Genomic DNA, 21,684 nt, shown 5'->3' on the forward strand with positions numbered 1-21,684 from the left:
TGATTAACATTAATAATACACATAATACTAAATGTTAATTAATATTTCATAACAAAAAGTGGGTACACTATTTTCTCTTGGGAAATATAGAATGTTGGGACATGATTAAAAAACAAGTCAGACCTTGAGACCGGCAGTTTGTCTACAAGTTTGATTTTCAGAAAAATCTATTTTTTCTCAAAACTTGCGTCTGTGCTTTGGACCCTTATGGTTCTCAGTGCCTCATATAAAATAAATTATGATAAAAATTTCTGACTACCAGTGTTGTAAAATTATTATCTGGAAATTGTAAATTATTATTACAGTAATAAAATGAGTCATGTAAGTTAGCTTTGGGAACACCATCCTTATTAGCACAATAATTGTGATTATTGTTGTAATCAGGCAGACAACACTACAGTGACTTCCCAATTATAGAATGTCTATTAGTGAACTGTATCTTGTGTATAGGTATACCTTGCAATAAGATAATTTGTATCAGAATATGTGTGCAGATTTCTGGCATGCTGAGTGTGAGCAAAGTGAGGTTAAGCAACCTAGACTGTAGCAGTTTTAATGAAAGCGCAGTGATGATCACTGAGTCTCATGTTGACTAGGTCAATAGGCCTATTTGATAAATTATTTTTCTCTTTAACCCTGGACAGGGTGAGTTATGATTTAAGTCATTCTGAGACTTGAAAACTGAAAATCTGATATGAAGAAGGTATCACCAGGTATGAGAGAGTTCACTTCTAGGCACACTCAATTACATGAAAAATAAAAGCGTTGTTTGACTTTAATTGATCCCAGAAATTTTAATGCTGGTAAGATGAGAGGGGCAGGACAGTGGTGGGATAGGACATAAGAATTAGAATTAAAGATGAATGGGAGTTTTATGCAGGGAATGCTTATAAACTTGTCTGTCTAGAATATAGTAACAGGACTTTTCTGAGATGACATTTTCTCTCTTTGTGTGTGTACACAAGCAGTGTGACATTTATATTCCCAGCAATTTATTTCAGGCTACTGATGTATGTGTATTGTATGCGAAATTAAATTAATGGATAAAGCATTAAAGAGTATCTCTCTATCGTTATATTGTAGGCTATACTTTAGCATCAAACTATTAACTACCAATGTTAATGTCTTCCACAAAATATGTGATGGTACAGAGTGATTACCTTCATCCAAGAGGAGTTAGTTGGATCCAGTCTTCCATTAAGTGTGACGGTGTCTTCCACATGGGGTGAAAGAGCACCTGTGATGTTCATGACAGGCATTGACAGTGTGCGCGTCTCCTTCTTGCGAGCTGGGTCAAGTTCACGTACAATGTTGAGGTCTGTGCGGCGAATGTAGCTATCAATGAACAATGCCAAGTTCACAGGGTTGACACGATGTTCAAAGTAACTACGATATACTTGCGTCAAGTCATGATTACGTTCTTCTGTGCCCTGAAATTTTAAAATTAATCACTTTTTTTGCTACTACACCGCACAAAGGTAAGAACGTTACACATATTCTATTATAGTCATTAAACTAACAACTAATCTATAGCTCTCTCTCTGTCTATCTTTTTCTCCCCCTCCCTTGGTGTGTACATAGAGGGTTTTCCATTAAATTATGGTATTGTATTTATATAATGTCTGGAAGTCCTGTGTGTTATATTCCTGTCATTATACTTAACACTTTTATTCCCACTCTGAATTTTTAAAGCAATGAAAGCAATTATTTCTTCTTGTTTCACTAACGTAACAAACACAGCAATCCAAAAGGCTGGATTAAATTTTCTTTTGAGAAATTAATGTAGCCTAGAACTTAATTTGGGATATGAGGTACATAAATTTGACAATTGAGCTTTAGATGGTCCAGTGTGATAAGAATAGTGGCAAAAATACAGACTCATGGTGAACCTTATTTGTAAAGCACTTGGAAGTTATAGCATAAGCAACTTGATAGTTTGAATACTTAGCAATCAACTAATAATAACTCAACAGTAACTCTAGTTTTACATGTTTAAAATTGACGAGTCTATATAACTTACAAAATTTTCTAAGCATTGTTAATGTATTTGGTAATTAATAATTAAAAACTGGGAGAACTATATGAGACAACAGATATATTTTTGTACAGCTTCCCTGAGTTATTAAAGAATACTTTACACATATTCATTTCTCACATTATAAAATTCTTTGTTGGTACACTGGTTGTATGAAGTAACAGCAAATATTCAATCTGATTCACATAATTATATGCAATCTAAGTTGGCATAATTATACCATTATATTTCTGAAGCATCTCAACATTATTATTTGTATCTTTTTGTAATGTACTGCCTACTTCCACTAACAGTCATTGTTGCATTAATATAATCACTACCTGAGAAAGGAATAATGCCACTGGTGTTTTGTTAACTGTCAGTGATCATTTTATTCAGTGTACATAGAATCTGTACTGCAGTGCAGCCTGATTTACAAAAAGTAAATGGAAGAGTAACTGTTGGTTACCAACTTCCACCTTTGCAACACATTTGTAAATGAAAGCACTACACTAACATCATCGAGACTGTCAGTTTATATTACTTTGAATTCATACCAATCTGTAATTATAACAAATGATTTGTCTTTTGGATGAACAGATTACTCTTTTTCTTGGTTGCAGCTCCTTTATTTTGATTTATAATAAATGCAACACTATCCTTTAGAATGATGAACTTACTCTTCCAAAGTGATGCCACATAAGGTAATCAAGTACACCCTGTGTCATTCCTTTTGAGCGAAGATGACGAGCATTCAGTTTTTGATACCCCCATTCAATCCAGCCTGCTTGTGTTGATACACAATTAACCAAACAAAGTGCTTCCACCTGTAAAAATGAGAAAGTATGAACATAAAGGTCCAATAACAATAGTGAATGTAGGAAGTGGGAAGGTTGATGGATATGTGAACACAGACACTTATATGTTCGAATGTATACTTGGTTAAAAGAAAAGGCTATACAAGGCACTCAGATTATCTTTTTAGTTACTTTTGAATGCATTATGGGAACAGCAGTGATCAATGTCTTGTAAATAATTACTATTAAAAACAGTCTTGATCACGATTTATTTTATAAGGTGACCGGTTTCGACCACTACTGTGGTCATCTTCAGACCATTGAGTTGAAACCCCTTTCTGTTGGAGAATCAGAAAGGGGTTTCAACTCAATGGTCTGAAGATGACCACAGTAGTGGTCGAAACCGGTCACCTTATAAAATAAATCGTGATCAAGACTGTTTTTAATAGTAATTATCTTTTTAGTGTCACATAACTGGTGTTTGGGTGAAATGACAAGTAGAATACTAAGTGTTTCACAATAAATGTCATAGTTTACTATTTTTATCTGTTGCACTAAATTTGCTGCACACTCATTCAATCTCTACTTTACTATCCAAGTTTCCTTTTATCTCCTATTTACTTCCAAAATCTAAAAATACCATTAATAATGTTTCACTCCTTCATTCATTTGTAATATTCTGTAGATACCATCAAGAAGGAGAATCTACAGGCATGGGCATCCACAGAAATTTATGTGGGGGGAAGGGGGGGGGGCAAAACTAAAAAATTGCCATTTTTATATAAATGAGTATTGTCTCATTGCAATCAGCCATGTAATGCTACAACCAGATAAATGAGAGACATACTGGAATCAGGGAAAATCACTTGTCAAATTGTATGAAAATTATGTAATGAATTACACTCTGTCCTGTACAATTCGGAAGGGGTTCTCTACCCCTTCAGGGATTTGTAATGAAACAAGATACAACAAAAGAGATTCGCCATTTACAGCAGACAAGGTACTGGCAGAATTAGAGCTGCGAGGGCAGGTTGTGAGTCGTGCCTTGGGGTACTCAGCTAGTAGAGCATTTGCCCGCAAAAGGCAAAGGTCTCAAAGTTCAAGTCTCTGTCTGGCACACAGTTGTAATCTGCCAGGAAGTTTCATAACAGCACACACTCCACTGCAGAGTGAAAATTTCATACCTCTAAAACTATTTTTCTCTTAATAACCAGACTGTATTCTCCTAATCATTATTTGCTGGCCAGGGTGGCCGAGCGGTTCTAGGTGCTACAGTCTGGAACCACGCGACCACTACGGTCGCAGGTTCGAATCCTGCCTCGGGCATGGATGTGTGTGATGTCCTTAGGTTGGTTAGGTTTAAGTAGTTCTAAGTTCTAGGGATTGATGACCTCAGAAGTTAAGTCCCATAGTGCTCAGAGCCATTTGAACCATTTACTTAATCATTATTTATTTTGTGCTGTATGCATTTCAAGCCTGTTTCATCTTCCTTAATTGTGTTTTTACTCATTTATTTATTTAACCTGATCTAATTAGGGCCATAATGTTTTCCCTTACATCAGACCAGGGTTTCACACATACAGCACCTTCTTTGCGTCACAGTTTCCTAAAAAATAACAATTTTAATACTAAAAATAGTGTTAAAATTATTTGAGTGCCAGAAGTGGCAATGTGAGTAAATAATATTGACAATGAACTAATAAAATTAATAGTGGCAGTACTTGTATTGCTGCAGATGCTGCCAGTAATAATGACAATATAGTAGTAGTAGTAGTAGTAGTAGTAGTAGTAGTAGTAGTAATTATGATGATGATGGTGGTGATGATGATGATGATGATGATGATGATGATGACAATAATGTCAATAACAACAATGATGATAGTGGCAGATATAAGAAGAATTTACAGATGTACAAGATACGATTTTTTCTGATATAGTGTAGCAATTCCTTGCGAAATTAAATTTACGAAGAGTGCACCAGCTAACAACACTAGGAAGGGAGGTATCTGGTTGGAGAGAATGATATACATGGCTGATGAATGCATAGAGGAGCATTGGTAATCCCTATTGTTGCTTTAGTAGACATGTCGTTAAATGTCTTCTGATCCTGGAGATATTATTCAATTCATAAAATGTGGGAGATCACTCCAGAATCAGGAACCTGCTACTGAGAAAGATTTCAAGAAAGTGGCTGAACGATTGAGTGGGACACAAAGAATTTTGCTTTGACTGGATGGGTGTTTCTGCCACGTTGTTCAGGTAAGAGCCTTAAGGCCAAGGAAAGGTATGAGGGGCAGTGTTTGTTGATAAGACAGTTGAGAAGACAGAGGCTATGGAAATCTCTGTGTTCATGCTCAGTCCAATTAAAATTTTCATCTGTTATTACTCCTAAACTCTTTGCTGAATGAGAGAAGATGATATTTGCCTCATTTAGGATTAAAGATGGTAAAGATTACTGATATTTTGGGCTAATTACCCTAGAATGAACAACTAGTACCCCTTGGGTTTTGGATTGATTGAGCTCTAACCATATATGTTGTTGTTGTTGTTTACAGAGAGCCTGTTCCTTCATTTTCATTGACTAACGTATGGATAGATCACAGTGCTCCATATGGACTTCTAAAAAATGAAACTACACATGGTTTAGTCATACCATAAGAAAGAATAGGTTGTTGTTGTTGTGGTCTTCAGTCCTGAGACTGGTTTGATGCAGCTCTCCATGCTACTCTATCCTGTGCAAGCTTCTTCATCTCCCAGTACCTACTGCAGCCTACATCCTTCTGAATCTGCTTAGTGTATTCATCTCTTGGTCTCCCTCTACGATTTTTACCCTCCACGCTGCCCTCCAGTACCAAATTGGTGATCCCTTGATGCCTCAGAACATGTCCTACCAACCGATCCCTTCTTCTAGTCAAGTTGTGCCACAAACTCCTCTTCTCCCCAATTCTATTCAACACCTCCTCATTAGTTATGTGATCTACCCATCTAATCTTCAGCATTCTTCTGTAGCACCACATTTCGAAATCTTCTATTCTCTTCTTGTCTAAACTATTTATCATCCATGTTTCACTTCCATACATGGCTACACTCCATACAAATACTTTCAGAAACGACTTCCTGACACTTAAATCAATACTCGATGTTAACAAATTTCTCTCCTTCGGTAACGGTTTCCTTGCCATTGCCAGTCTACATTTTATATCCTCTCTACTTCGACCATCATCAGTTATTTTGCACCCCAAATAGCAAAACTCCTTTACAACTTTAAGTGTCTCATTTCCTAATCTAATACCCTCAGCATCACCCGATTGAATTCGACTACATTCCATTATCCTTGTTTTGCTTTTGTTGTTGTTCATCTTATACCCTCCTTTCAAGACACTGTCCATTCCATTCAACTGCTCTACCAAGTCCTTTGCTGTCTCTGACAGAATTACAATGTCATCGGCAAACCTCAAAGTTTTTATTTCTTCTCCATGGATTTTAATACCTACTCTGAACTTTTCTTTTATTTCCTTTACTGCTTGCTCAATACACAGATTTAGTAGCATTGGGGAGAGGCTACAACCCTGTCTCACTCCCTTCCCAACCACTGCTTCCCTTTCATGTCCCTTGACTCTTATAGCTGCCATCTGGTTTCTGTACAAATTGTACGTAGCCTTTCGCTCCCTGTATTTGACCCCTGCCACCTTCAGAATTTGAAAGAGAGTATTCCAGTCAACGTTGTCAAAAGCTTTCTCTAAGTCTACAAATGCTAGAAATGTAGGTTTACCTTTCCTTAATCTTTCTTCTAAGATAAGTCATAGGGTCAATATCGCCTCACATGTTCCAACATTTCTATGGAATCCAAACTGATCTTCCCCGAGGTCAGCTTCTACCAGTTTTTCCATTCATCTGTAAAGAATTCACGTTAGTACTTTGCAGCTGTGACTTATTAAACTGGTAGTTCGGTAATTTTCACATCTGTCAACACCTGCTTTCTTTGGGATTGTAATTACTATATTCTTCTTGAAGTCTGAGGGAATTTCGCCTGTCTCATACATCTTGCTCATCAGATGGTAGAGTTTTGTTACGCCTGGCACTCCCAAGGCTGTCAGTAGTTCTAATGGAATGTTGTCTACTCCCGGGGCCTTGTTTCGACTTAGGTCTTTCAGTGCTCTGTCAAACTCTTCACGCAGTAACATATCTCTCATTTCATCTTCATCTACCTCCTCTTCCATTTCCATAATATTGTCCTCAAGAACATCACCCCTGTATAGACCCTCTATGTACTCCTTCCACCTTTCTGCTTTCCCTTCTTTGCTTAGAACTGGGTTTCCATCTCTTTTCTCCAAAGGTCTCTTTAATTTTCCTGTAGGCAGTATCTATCTTACCCCTCATGAGATAAGCCTCTACATCTTTACATTTGTCCTCTAGCCATCCCTACTCAGCCATTTTGCACTTCCTGTCGATCTCATTTTTGAGACGTTTGTATTCCTTTTTGCCTGCTTCACTTACTGCATTTTTGTATTTTCTCCTTTCATCAATTAAATTCAGTATCTCTTCTGTTACCCAAGGATTTCTACTAGCCCTCGTGTTTTTATCTACTTAATCCTCTGCTGCCTTCACTATTTCACTCCTCAAAGCTACCCATTCTTCTTCTACTGTATTTCTTTCCCCAATTCCTGTCAATTGTTCCCTTCTGCTCTCCCTGAAACTCAGTACAACCTCTGGTTCTTTCAGTTTATCCAGGTCCCATCTCCTTAAATTCCCACCTTTTTGCAGTTTCTTCAGTTTTAATCTACAGTTCATAACCAATAGATTGTGGTCAGAGTCCACATCTGCCCCTGGAAATGTCTTACAATTTAAATCTGGTTCCTAAATCTCTGTCTTACCATTACATAATCTATCTGAAACCTTTTAGTATTTCCAGGGTTCTTCCATGTATACAACCTTCTTTCATGATTCTTGAACCAAGTGTTAGCTATGATTAAGCTATGCTTTGTGCAAAATTCCACCAGATGGCTTCCTCTTTCATTTCTTAGCCCCAATCCATATTCACCTACTACATTTCCTTCTCTTCCTTTTCCTACTGCCAAATTCCAGTCACCCATGACTATTAAATTTTCATCTCCCTTCACTATCTGAATAAGTATCTCATCATACATTTCATCAATTTCTTCATCATCTGCAGAGCTAGTTGGCATACAAACTTATACTAGTGTAGTAGGCGTGGGCTTCGTGTCTATCTTGGTCACAACAATGTGTTCACTATGCTGTTTGTAGTAGCTTACTTGCACTCCTATTTTTTGTTCATTATTAAACCTACTCCTGCATTACCCCTATTTGATTTTGTATTTATAACCCTGTATTCACCTGACCAAAAGTCTTGTTCCTCCTGCCACCAAACTTCACTAATTCCCACTATATTTCACTTCAACCTATCCATTTCCCTTTTTAAATTTTCTAACCTACCTGCCCGATTAAGGGATCTGACATTCCACACTTCGATCCATAGAATGCCAGTTTTCTTTCACTTGATAACGACATCCTCTTGAGTAGTCCCCGCCCTGAGATCCAAATGGGGGACTATTTTTACCTCCGAAATATTTTACCCAAGAGGACGCCATCATCATTTAATCGTACAATAAAGCTGCATGCCCTCGGGAAAAATTATGGTTGTAGTTTCCCCTTGCTTTCAGCCATTCACAGTACCACAACAGCAAGGCTGTTTTGGTTAGTGTTACAGGGCCAGATCAGTCAATCATACAGACTGTTGCCCCTGCAACTACTGAAAAGGCTGCTGCCCCTCTTCAGGAACCACACGTTTGTCTGGCCTCTCAACAGATACCCCTCCGTTGTGGTTGCACCTACGGTACGGCTGTCTGCATCGTTGAAGCACACAAGCCTCCCCACCAACAGCAAGGTCCATGGTTCATGGGGGGGTAACCATACATATCATGCCCATATTATTACTTTCCAAGACCATTTAATTACCTGACAACACTTCCCCTGTGCATTTTGTTCCTTTCATAAAATGAGAACATTGCCTTTGTGTATAGAGTTGAACTAATAATGTATGTCACACTATTCTATCTCCAAAGGCTTTCTGCCAAGTTGATACTAGAAGTAAAGAAAATATTTCTGAGGCATGGCGTTTTTCAGTAAACTTCATCTGCATTTGAGAAGATATGTTTAGTTACTTCTGCAAATTAACACTACTGACGTCCATACATTTTTTTTTTTGTTTTTGTTTTTTTTTTTTTTTTTTGTTCCCATTGGAAACATTTGCTTTCTGTCAATATTGCATTAGTGTCACAATCGTACTTTCAGCCACTTTGACACCAACTCTCAAACTTTATTGTTATCTGCAGAACTCATTTCATCCAGATATTTATTTAGTTTTAGAATTAAGTGAAAATCAGGAGCTTGATATTAATTATTTCCAAACAACCAACATTACATCATTTATTTAGGATACAACTATTTTCAAGAGTTCACTTTTCATTCTCAATATCACACAGATCACTTATTGCGCAGCATTAAGGAAAAGAACAGGAGAAGCCATTGCCTTACAGAACCATTTAAATAGAGTACACAAAACATCCACATCATGGTGCATGCAGTCACTTAAGGTAAGTGTGGTAATTGTGCTGTTCAATTCTGTATCCAAGCATTCGTCAGAGTCTGTCTCTGATTTAACTTTTTGTACACAGTTATAATGCAATTAGTATAAGGAAAATTTTGACATATTATTAAGACAGAAGAGGAAAAAACATTGAGAGCAATGGGGCAAATTATTTTTTATTTTATTTTTAATAGAAATATTGACTTCCTATACAAACCATGTAAATTTCAGAATGAAATCTCTCTAGGAGAAAAGCTGCGAGACATACAATGACAGTAGGAAAGAAGTAGGAAATAAACTGTGAAAGTAACAAACTTCAAAAATGGTTAGACTTTTTTTTTTTTTTTTTTTTTTTTTTGTTACGTGTTTCCATTAAAACTCTATTTTGTATTTGAAGTATCATCTTATGCCCTATTTTTTCTGGAATTCACACAGACACACCCAATAAATATAAAATATCAGCATGCATTATTAAGAGAGTTTCTGGACAGTTACGATTTACTGAGAACTGCGATATTACAACACCAATAACACATTTTATCTATGAAAATACAATACATAACTGGTATTCTGAGAAATATTGATGAACTAACCTTTTCAGGGTGATTCAGGGCAAACCTGCATAGTACATTGGCTCCAGCACCAACACCAAAACCAATGAATGACTTCAGGCCAAAGTGTGACATCACGAAGTTTAGCTGCTCCGCTAGTTCATCCATTGTTGGGTATACATAACTGAAACACAAAGGTACATAAATACATTTTTTAATTATTGTGAGACACTAAATTCATGCCGCACATACAACACATGCCTATTAACAACAATAAGCTGTATTTTCAAATGAGTTATGGAAGAACAAACAACTCACACAATTATTTTGTCATTTGAGTCGTTTGATGCATACAGCCACTTCTCTTTCTGTTTGTCCATCACAGTCCTGACATTTACACAACAGATGACTATGTTAAGATTCTTTTAAAATATGGTGACTACAGGTATTAAATCAATTATAAAACAGTTAGAGTTTTAACACTACTGCACTTAAATGGAACCTGCTCTTTGTTGCACAAAAGCACTCTGTCTTTGGGCCACAAGTGGCCCATTGGGACCATCCGACTGCCGTGTCATCCTCAGCTGAGGATGCGGATAGGAGGGGCATGTGGTCATCACACTGCTCCCCCAGTCATTATGATGATTTTCTTTGACCGGAGCCACTGCTATTCGGTCGAGTAGCTCGTTAATTGGCATCAGGAGGCTGAGTGCACACCGAAAAATGGCAATAGTGCATTGGTGGCCTGCATGGTCACCCATCCAAGTGCCGGTCACCCCAACAGCTTGCACAAAAAGTGCATTGTTATTTCTGTACTTCAGTTGCATTCCATCAACTGAAGTGTTGACAAGCCTTTTTTGGTACCATATGGCTTTCATTTTACTGAAACAAAACTTTTTCAGCGGAAATATGGCCTATATTTTCACATGCTGCTGACTACATACATCTGAGCATGATTGTGGCCACTGTAATTTCACTTTCCCCTTTCTTCAAATTATTGTATAAGGTATTTGCAATGGTAATTAATTTATCAATTGCTAATAAAGATTTGAAAACCTAGTACACAAATATTTACATAGTATGTAGATCAAGTGGCTGGTATGTTACTGTTTTAATTTACTTTTGTATCTCCGTTCATTTGATATCTTGCAACAATTGTCAGCTAGGGTCATAAGGAAGTGTTTGTCATCACCTAGGCATCAAGCAAGGGTACTGTTCCATTATTTTTCGTGTGTACAGCTGTGATATTATTAATTCAGCTGACAACCGTACAGCCATTCTCAAGGTGAGTCACTTGCAAAATTTTTAATCACTTTACACAATACTGTGGACTGATGTGCAGGCATCAGACATAACTGTTCATCAAACTTTCTTGTACATGTCACCAATTGTAAGGGATTCTACAATTGACAGTATCACTGGTTCTCTGGAGCTTTGGGAACCGAGCATGCCTCTTTCTGGCAGGGACATAGTGATATAGTCTTGCCATTGCACTCAGCAATGCTCAAATGCTATGAATCACACCAAAACCATAGAGGGGTACCTGTGTAATAGGTTGTCAAGACACACACCTGAATGCACGGTAAGAGTTGTTTGGGTTTTGTGCGGAGAGGTTACAAGCTGTTGAGCCACACAAAAGTTATTTGAAAAGTTTATAATGGAATACGAGTGTGGAAGTTTTTCATCAAATGAAAGAGCCATAGTGAATGATTATTTAGTTTATTTGAAAAGAATGTCCAAAACAGTATCCTCATCCTTATTCAGTATCATCTACTCACAAGACAAGTCTGGACAGGTATAAAGGCTAATGTGGACTGTCATAGTGTGAAAGATAAATTTGGAAAAGTAATACACCAATGTCAAACTTCAGTGTGATAGTGGATATAAAATTTAACTGATAATATGAGAATGTTTGGCTCTACACATTACTAGGAAGTGTGTTACTGATAAAATCAATAAACAAAGTAAAATGGTAAGTCCTGTTAGACTTTCAAGGCAAGATTTTTCCGCCGAAATTTTAGGAATTTTTAGCTCCATGAAATAAAGAGACATGTTTTTGTTTTAGACAACAATGTTAGATTTTGCAATGAATCATGTTCTGTCTGCTAAGCATCCCTTAACCAAGTCTGAGTTCCACAAACTGAAAAGATACAAGGGGAGGGGAGGTTACTTAATCTGCAGCTCGTCAATAGAGGTATGAATGTGTAGTCACGACAGCATCAGAGAGGAGGTAGTTATCTGTGAATGAAAGTGCAGCATCAAGCAGGATAGCCACAATTGCCAGAGTGTATCAGGCAGTGATGAATAGGAGCAACTCCAGATATCAAAATGTGGGGCATTGCAGCCTCCAGATTGTTATTTTGAATGTGATATTAAAACTGAATTCCCAATTGTACTATGGTATTCAGAACATGTGATGTCACGTCACAGTACAGAAGCACATGTAAAGGAATTTTGCTGCAGTCATCAGCAAACCATGGTGTGAATCAGACATAGATACAATCCCCTTGAAAATATCTGCCACAGATGGAGATAAGATGTTACGTTCCATTTGATCACAGCATAATAGCCCAGAACATTTTATTAATGGTGAAAGACACTGAAGTCACCAATATTAGTGTTGAGCATCAGTTGAGTTTTGGGAGACCTGCAAAGCCACACAGGAGCAGGGCTACTTCCTTTGTTGGCAGATTTGAACTGAGGAGTGGGTTTTCCCTAAATCCGAGCATATTGCGACACTTGTGGAAATTTTGAATCCTGTGTAAATACTTTGCTAGCAGTTTTGGAGCTAATGCTTGACACAGCGAGTGTTTGTTTACAAATTAGGTTACAAGTGATCTGTCAGATTGTGGCACTAAATGGAAGGTTTATTTTAGATAATGGAATGTAATCAAATAAAATTTAGTCATACAGAGGGAATTATATTAGGGAGTGAAACAGAAAAGTAGTAGTAGATAGTTTGAGTATTTGGCCAGCAAGTAACTGATGATGGATGAAGTAGAGATGATATGTACCTTCTGAAAATATAAATTTAAGTGTTACAAAATGGTTTTGAAAGTATTTGACTGGAGTGTAGACTAGAACAGAATGAAAATGGACAATAAATGGTTCAGAGTGTGTAGACTTATAAAGAAAAGAACATGGATGATAATTGGTTCAGACACGAAGAGAACAGAAGCTTCAGAAACATAGAGCTACAGAAAATAGCTGAAGATTGGATGGACAGCTTAGTAACGATGAGGAACTGAACTGAATCTGCAAGGAAAGAAATGTATACTGCAACATGACTAAAAGAAGAGATTGGTTGATGGGACACATCTTAGGCATCAAAGAATTAGTTTGGTAGTGGGGTTAAAAATTGTAGAGGGAGACAAAGGACTGATTACAGGAAGCAAGTTCAAATGGATGTATATTGCACTGATTAGGCAAAACTGAAGAGGCCTGCACAGGATAGACCAGTGCTGAGAGCTGTGCCAGGTAACTTTTTGAAGAATGTAATGAACCAGTGTGAATAATCAAAGGTGAGAAACAAACCAACTATTGTACAGTCACAATGTAGAAGGCATAAAAATTCTTAAGAGTTAAAGGGAGATTGAGACCCGACTTGACCAGATTGTGAGTCAACTCCTGTGGACCATCATTGAAGAAAGGAGATTATGGTCTTTTCTTTCTCTAATTAATTCATTCATTCATTGGTTATTCATTCATCATGATTTGCAGATGCCATCAACAAGTAGAACGTTGAGTGATGGGGAACGAGTCAAGGTATACATTAACGAAAGACAAGGGAATTATAGAAACTTAACAATTACTCTGCATTAACAATAAACTGTCACAATGGTGCTTAAAGCAAATTACACTTATGCCATCTAGATTTAATTCAGTAAATTAATAATAAAACTCCTACACTGAGAAAAGTACCTATACTGTTTGAAATACCATCCACCTGAATGTAGGGTCAGTGTCCGAACACTACGCCACTTACTCGACAATCCTCACCTAGGTAAGAAGGCAGCATTTGCAAGTTTTGTGAATGAATGTTGTCACTCAATGCAGCTTCTCATGTTTATAACAGTCAAGTTTATGATGACTTACTCCAAGCAAATGTTAATTCACTATCATCCTTCTTTTAAAAAATGGAAATGTGATGAACTATATGTCAGATTCCTTGTAATGGACTTGAAAATATGCAGGATGTTGTATGACCTCTTGGCTTTTGTCTTGGGATCTTTGAACAATGTTTGTTAAACGATGTTTCTGATTTTTCACCAGCACACGTGGCTGACACTGTCAGAGATTTATCCTCCATTAATTGTGGCAGGTTTGTATCAAGTCCACAGTTGGAGATTTTATGTACCTGTCACGCTGACATCTGAGAGAGTTCCTCTGGTCATTCCCCAAGGAGTATATGTATCGCAATGGCAAAATAAGTGTATGAATGAATGACTGAGTGAGTGAGTGAGTGAGTGAGTGAGTGAGTGAGTGAATGAATGAATGAAAAGACCCTAATCTTTCTTCTTCAATGACAGTACATGACTAATAGTAGCCAATTTCAAGCATTAAGTAAAAGCTTGAAATTTTTTACACAGTTAAGAGTTTTAAGGCAACCAAAATTGTGGTTGTACAGTGATCAGTGCGGTTTTCCTCAAGGAAGAAGCACAGTGGTAATCATCAGGGAAAAGCCTTTAGACAATGGCACAGCAGGTATGAATAATCTCTGGAAGTGTGCTCAACTCCATTCTGTCACCAACAATGGGGGTGAATCTTCAACAATGCTAGCCACTTGGGCTGGAGAAATCATTAAACAATGTCGTCCAAAGATCCCGAGACAAAAGCCAATACTCAATTTGTCAACAAGTGACCACGAAAGCTTCAACCATTTTGTATTACTCAGGATGTCAGATGGCATATAATGATTTGACACCTGTCACAACAATACTGTATAGTCTGCTAAGCACCATGACAGCAGAGGAGTCAACCTACATGGTAATCTGTGGTGTCAGTGTTACAACTCACAATGAGTGCCAAAAAGTTGGCCTAGCAGTAAGCATTTTCCACAGTAACTTTGATGCTTTCTAGCATTGTTTGATAACATGCACATCAATACGTGTGCTCCACAAGCTACTATATGTGCATTGTGGAGGGTACATCATATTGATATTATCAGTTTTCTTTCCTATTTCATCTGCGTATTGAGTGAGGGAAAAATGTGTATCTATATGCCTCTGTATGCAAACTAATCTCTCTTGTTCCCATGACCCCTATGCGAGATGTTTGTCGGATATAGCATAATGGTTGCCCACTCTTCTCTGAATGTGTGTTCTTTAAATTTACTCTATGTACTACCATCAGAGATATGTCGTCTTTTTTCCAATGATATCCATTTAAATTCCCCCAGCATTTCTGTATAGACTACATGGATCTATTACAATCTGAGCAGCACATCTCTGAATTCATTCAATGTCTATTGTCATGCCTACTTGACAACAACTTCAGACACTAGACACTGCAGAACTGATCACACCAGCATTGTGTCCGTGATTTTCTTTGCAGATGCACTGAATTTTCTCAGAACCCTTCCAACACGTCTGTCTTCCACTCGCCTCCCCTAATACTGATTTTATGTGATCATCCCATTTCAGATTGCGTCTTAATGTTACTCATAAACACACTGCCAGACATAAAACATGAAGCGCCCAGAAGAGAAGTTGGAAATGGTTGGAGAGGTGCATTCTGATATCTGAAATTTGAGAAATTAAGCACTGGAGATAACACATCAGGACACAGGATGTATGTGTAGCATTGTTGTGCTTTCAAGCGTTCCCACAGTCACTGCCAGCCATGACCTTCAGTCACACACCTAATGGCTCCCTACATCATGATGCCAGAAGTAACATCGCTGTGTCTCTCCAAAACAGTCAACAAATGGGACTTCTCCCCAGCTTGCCTGATGATGGTCATCTGGGGTATTGCAGGAGCATGATTCATTACTGAACACAATGTGACGTCATTCATCAGCAGTCCATGCTTCCCATTCACAGAACCAATCCAAAAGCTGCCATTTGTTGTGTGATGTCAACAGCAACTTATGCATGAGATGGTTATTTTCTAGGCTGGTTGCTGCTAGTCTCCAACAAATGGTGAGAGATGATGTAGAATGAGCAAGGAGTCCATTACTTGTTCTTCGTTGGCAGTTGCATATGTGACAGGATTACAATGTGCTTGGTTCACAATAGGGTGAGCTTCCCTTGCGGTGCTCAAATGTGGTTGACCAGAAACTTGACGATGAGTGTGCCTGCCCTCAGTCCAACATCAGGCCACTGCCACATCAAAATGCCCTTCAAATTTTCATATTGCATGATTTGACCAGCAAGCTAAATGGAGACCTACAATGACCTCCCTTCCAAACTCTGTCAGAGTACTGATAACACTGTCTCACATGAGTAGGCAGCATCTCCATGTCCTTCACAATAATTACTCAACATCTGATACTATTCAGATCCTTTATACATGCTATCAGGTCTGCTTACAACACTAATACACTCTGGTTGCTATTCTACCTGTCACAGAGAATTGTAACTCTTATCATTTACACATTCAGGGATGATGTGTATGTGTATGAAGTTGCACTGAGATCTGACCATATACTCTGGGTGCTTGATCTGGTACCGAGCGCCATCCATGGGTTTCAAATTCGCGCAAGATGACATGGACCTCGATTACCACTAGAGGTCTCTGCAGCCGTCGCGTCATAACCTGTGGCTTCATGCGCATATAATGTGAGGGTGCCACAGTGGAGCACGTGGTTCCAGCAGCCAATAATGACATACCCTATCATGTATTTAAGTGCCTGCCTCTCACTCAGTGAGGCAGTCTGATATTTGCGTGAGTCTATCAACATCTTGCCTACAGACAGCACGTTTACTTTACTTTGTTTCTATGTACGAGTGGACATTGTGGATTTGAGAGGTTTTTGCTTGTGACCCTGTTGTTTCTTGTGTGTTGTTGCTTGTAAGGTCTTGCTCAGTTGTCCATCATTGTTCTAGTCCATTCTTTCCCATTTGTTTTGTTTGTTCATGAGCTGCTTCCATTTGGTCCCACCATGCTTTCATTCTCAGCAATGCTGCGACCGGTCTGGTCATGGTTACAACACTTCAATTTTTTTTTTTAGCCTGTGTACGTATATGATGTTTCCTGCTCAAGATGTTCACCACTGATCTAGTAATCAGCTTCCACCAGATTATTTCTCTTTGTTAGACATTATCTTACAATTACGTGCATTTGAAGAAACCTCCCATTCATTACACCAACTGGAAATTTTGTCTAAGTCACTTCTGTAATTCATTATGATCATGCAATGACAATACTTTCCTGCACACAACAATGTCATCAGCTAATGTTTCTGGAGATGGTTTCACATTTTCAGTTTGTTTCTCAAGGCAGTCTATAAACCCTTGAAGTTTCCCAGTATATGTTTGGTACATCCTGTAATTTGTTTTGTCTTTCTCCTTTAGTGAGCATCAAAACAACTGTAGTGTTATTCCAGTGTTTGAAAATTGTCTTCCACTGAAGACCTTTTCTACATAATTTGCTTGATACAGCTCAACTGACATTACCCACAGAATGTCATTGTTGTTATTATGAATTGCCTGTATATCTAATGCATCTCTTGACCCATATGGACGTTAAAGAAAGCTTAGCATTCTTATGTAATTTCATCTCTATTGTTGGATACTGTTCTACCTATGATCTTAAATGCTAATATGCAGTATCCATCAAACCTAAGTTTCTGTTTGGTTTTTTCATACTCTTATAATTATCTCTCCTATTAAATTTTCATTCCTTTTTCCTTGCATTCTCTTGGAGACATTTCCAAATAGTTTAGTTTAACATATTACATCAAGTTATTACTATAGGTTATTTGAAACTCTCGCCTTCTCTCTAATAGTTACCTTGTTCCACTAGAGGTTTTCTTTTCTTTTGCTTTCTCCATATAAACAACACCTTTTGATGTACCAGTTCTGTGAAACCTGGTAACTGATGTACTGTATTACTTAGTGAGAACAATGTTCTCCAGCTTTTTATTCCTATCTACTATAATTCGGGTCACCATTCAATATATAGCTCTGCTACAATGTGTTCTCGCGTAGTTCTCCCACTAGTGACGAAAACTAGAAGTGTGTACATTAGACTTAAACTCGTCATAAAGCCATTTCATTACCAGTGATAAAACAGTTGGAAACTTACTGCTACTGTCGATAATTTTGAAGAACTGACTAAATGAAGGTAAATTGATACACATAAGTGAAATGTGCAGATCATTCCGTATAAGAGTTAAATTTTACAAACATTTCCTTAAGCACTTTGAAAGCATAAAAGTTATTTTGATATATTTCAGAGGTAACTTTCTTACAGCACACATACCAGTAGCAAAAAGTGTGATAACTGAAACTATAGAAAACAAGTATAGTTAACAAAATTATTTTCATTTGTAAATGGTTTAGTAAAAATGAAAATGCTTTATTTTCCATTATAACTTTCTTTCTAAATATAACAGCTGATCAGAACACTTTGTTGAATGTATTAGGACTTGTTTTTTTATCATGTTGCATGTGCGTGTCTAATTGTTTGAATAAATTACCTTGCTTAGACAATATTATGTTACATGTAAGTATTATGATCCATTTTTTCCTCAAATGTTTCCACAGAACATATACATAAATAAGTATGTAAAGGTTTTGTTTAATTATCTTGCTTGATACAGTTTAGTTCTTTTCATTCTTATTTTGTTTCGATGAGGATACAAACAAAAAAACTCTATCTGAACAGGCCTTTAAGGCCCAATGGTACCGACTAGCTGCCATGTCATCCTCAGCTTATGCATCACTGGATGCGGGTATCGAGTGGCACGTGGTCAGCACATTGCTCTCCTGGCTGTTGTCAGTTTTCATCACCGGTGCCGCTACTTCTCAACTGTAGCTCCTCAATTGGTCTCACAAGGGTTGAGTGCACCCCACTCATCACTCAGCAAACCTGGACAATGACCCATCCAACTGCTAGCCAAGCCTGATAGCGCTTAACTTTGGTTATCTGACAGGAACCGGTGTTACCAATGTGGCAAGGCCATTGGTTTTCAATAAGGATAGGCCTATAATTATTTGTATTTTAAGACTATCAGAGAAACAAATATCACAAAATACTGAAGTCTTCTTTGGGAAACCTTTTTATTTCCCAGGAAAAGGGTGGCTGTATTGATTGCTCATTTTGACCGGTTAAATTGACATCTTCAGATAACAACAGAAAGCAGTGTCTACATGTATTACTAAATCAAAACACTTTGCACAATTGTGTTTAAAATTCCAAACTCAAAAATTGGGGTTACATTATATATTCCTACATATTTTTTCACTGTGCACAATGAAATGGTGCACAATGCATTTAATACATATATAATGTGACCACAATTATTGAGTTTGGTATTGTAAATGTGATTGTGATAAAACAACTTATTTCAGTAGTCGATGCAGACACTGCTTTCTATTATGTGATCTGAAGAATGGCACTTAACTGGGCAAAACTAGTAATCAATGTATCTAACCTTGCAATCTTGGCAAATAAAAAGTTTTCATAAAGAAGACTACAACACTACATTTAAAGATCATCTCCTACAGCACTGAGTATGTCAGGTAATTATAGTTCCCAACAAATTGGTAAACTTTGTGACAAGTGTTTTTCTGTATATGCATATAACAAAAGTCAAAATACTGGTCAAATTTGTAAAATACTTATAACTGTTTGTCATAAAGGAACACTAGGTCAGCCCATCTTTCTGATAGATACATTTAAACTTACTTTCTCTGTCTTAGACTTCAGGTCACAATGCTGTTGTGGTCTGCGGGAGATGGGAAGGGGTTTAACACAGTGGCAATTATTATTCCTTATTCAGAATGCCTCATTGCAAATAAAAACTCATTAAAATTAAAGGATAAAGCTTATAGAAGTCCATATACGTGGAAATTAAACATCACATTGTATATTTGAATAAGGTTATGTTACAAAAAGTGCAAAAAATGTCTAAAGTTGCCCAGCTTCATAGTATCCAAAAGTACCTTAACAATTGCCTTTTTCACTGAAACATCCCATGTGGCAACTACTATTAGTTACAACTTGCATTATATTAGTTAAAGAGGTCTTCAGCTGCATCAGGAACATTTTTCCCAATACATTTGCAAATATCTCATTTAGCTTGTTTAGGAACAAATGCTGAGACCTGAACTAATCTATGTTTCTTTTTAATCTTCTTGTCCCCGTATCATGGTAGAGGTCAGACGTAATTAACTGTTGTCGACCTAGGCTGTGTGGTAACACTGTACATAGGTGTGGATCAACCATTGATAAACCATCTGATATAAATAGATCTGATTGATTATAATGAGCAGTGTGAATCAACATCCTTAGAGCCCAAAGAAACTCTGATCATACGTAAAGGCTGTTAGTGGCACCAAAGTTAGTGTCAAGTCCCTAGCAAACAAGACAAACTGAAATTGAGGGTAGCAAAGCAAAAGTTGAAATGCTGAACTCCATTTTCAAATATTCCTTTACAAAGGAAAACCAAAGATAATTGCCACAGTTTAATTCTCTTACCACTGAAAAGTTGAATGAAATAAGTATTTGTGTCACTGGTATTGACAAACAGGTGATATTGTGATATTGTTAAAATTGAACTAAGTTCTGCAGGCCCTTATTGATTCCCTGTCAGATTCTACACTGAATTTGTGGCTGAGTTAGCTCCTCTTCTAACTATATGATATTGTAGATCCCTAGGACAAAAAACTGCCCAGTTCTTTGAAAAAGGCACATGTCACACCTGTCTACAAGAAGGGTAGTAGAAGTGATCCACAACACCACCATTCAATATCCTTGACATGAATTTGATTTATAATCTTAGAATATACTCTGAGCTCAGATATAATGAGGTACCTTGAATATTATGACCTCCTTAATGCTAACCAACATGTATTTAGAAAATATTGATCATGTGAAACCCAACTAGCACTTTTCTCAATGACATACTGATAGCTTTGGGTGAAGGCAGCCTGGTAGATGCAGTATTTGTTGATTTCTGCAAAGCATTTGATTCAGTACTGCACCTACACTTATCATCAAAAATGCTATCATGTGGGGCATCAAGTGAAAATTGTGACTGGATTAAGAACTTTATGGTAAGGAGGACACTGCATGTTATCTTGGATGGAGAGTCATCAACAGATGTAGAAGTAACTTTGAGTGTGTTGGGGCCCTTGCTGTTTGTATTGTATATTAATGACCTTGCAGACAATATTAATAGTAAAATCAGGCTTTTTGCAGATGATGCAGTTATCCATAATGAAGTACTATCTGAAAGAAGCTGCATAAATATTCAGTCAGCTCTTGATAAGATTTCAATGTGGTGCAGAGAGTGGCAACTTGCTCAAAATGTTCAGAAATGTAAAATTTTGCACTTCACAAAACAAAAAAGTGTAGTATCCTAAGACTGTAATATCAAAGAGTCACTGTTGTAATCAGCTAGCTCATACAAATACCTGGGTGTAACACTTTGTTGGGATATAAAGTGGAATGATCATACAGGTTGTCGTGGGAAAAGCTGGTGGTAGACCTCAGTTAATTGGTAGAACATTGGGGAAGTGCAATAAGTCTGCAAAGGAGATTGCTAAT

The 21,684-nt window shown here is 37.4% G+C and overlaps 1 protein-coding gene across 6 annotated transcripts in view; it reads right to left on the reverse strand.

Annotated features, from left to right (window-relative positions):
• LOC124795329 (protein NDRG3) overlaps positions 1-21,684 on the reverse strand; it is a 547,589-nt gene that overhangs the window by 55,464 nt on the left and 470,441 nt on the right. For all 6 annotated transcript variants that reach the window (XM_047259309.1, XM_047259311.1, XM_047259310.1 and 3 more), the window contains 3 exons: positions 10,012-10,153; positions 2,695-2,841; positions 1,161-1,430 (listed from right to left, as the gene is read on the reverse strand). In XM_047259309.1, the coding sequence (XP_047115265.1) occupies positions 1,161-1,430; positions 2,695-2,841; positions 10,012-10,153 (559 nt within the window). The remainder of the gene's footprint in view (positions 1-1,160; positions 1,431-2,694; positions 2,842-10,011; positions 10,154-21,684) is intronic.

This window comes from Schistocerca piceifrons, chromosome 4 (genome assembly GCF_021461385.2).
Source record: "Schistocerca piceifrons isolate TAMUIC-IGC-003096 chromosome 4, iqSchPice1.1, whole genome shotgun sequence".
In the NCBI taxonomy this organism is placed as follows: Eukaryota; Metazoa; Arthropoda; class Insecta; order Orthoptera; family Acrididae; genus Schistocerca; species Schistocerca piceifrons.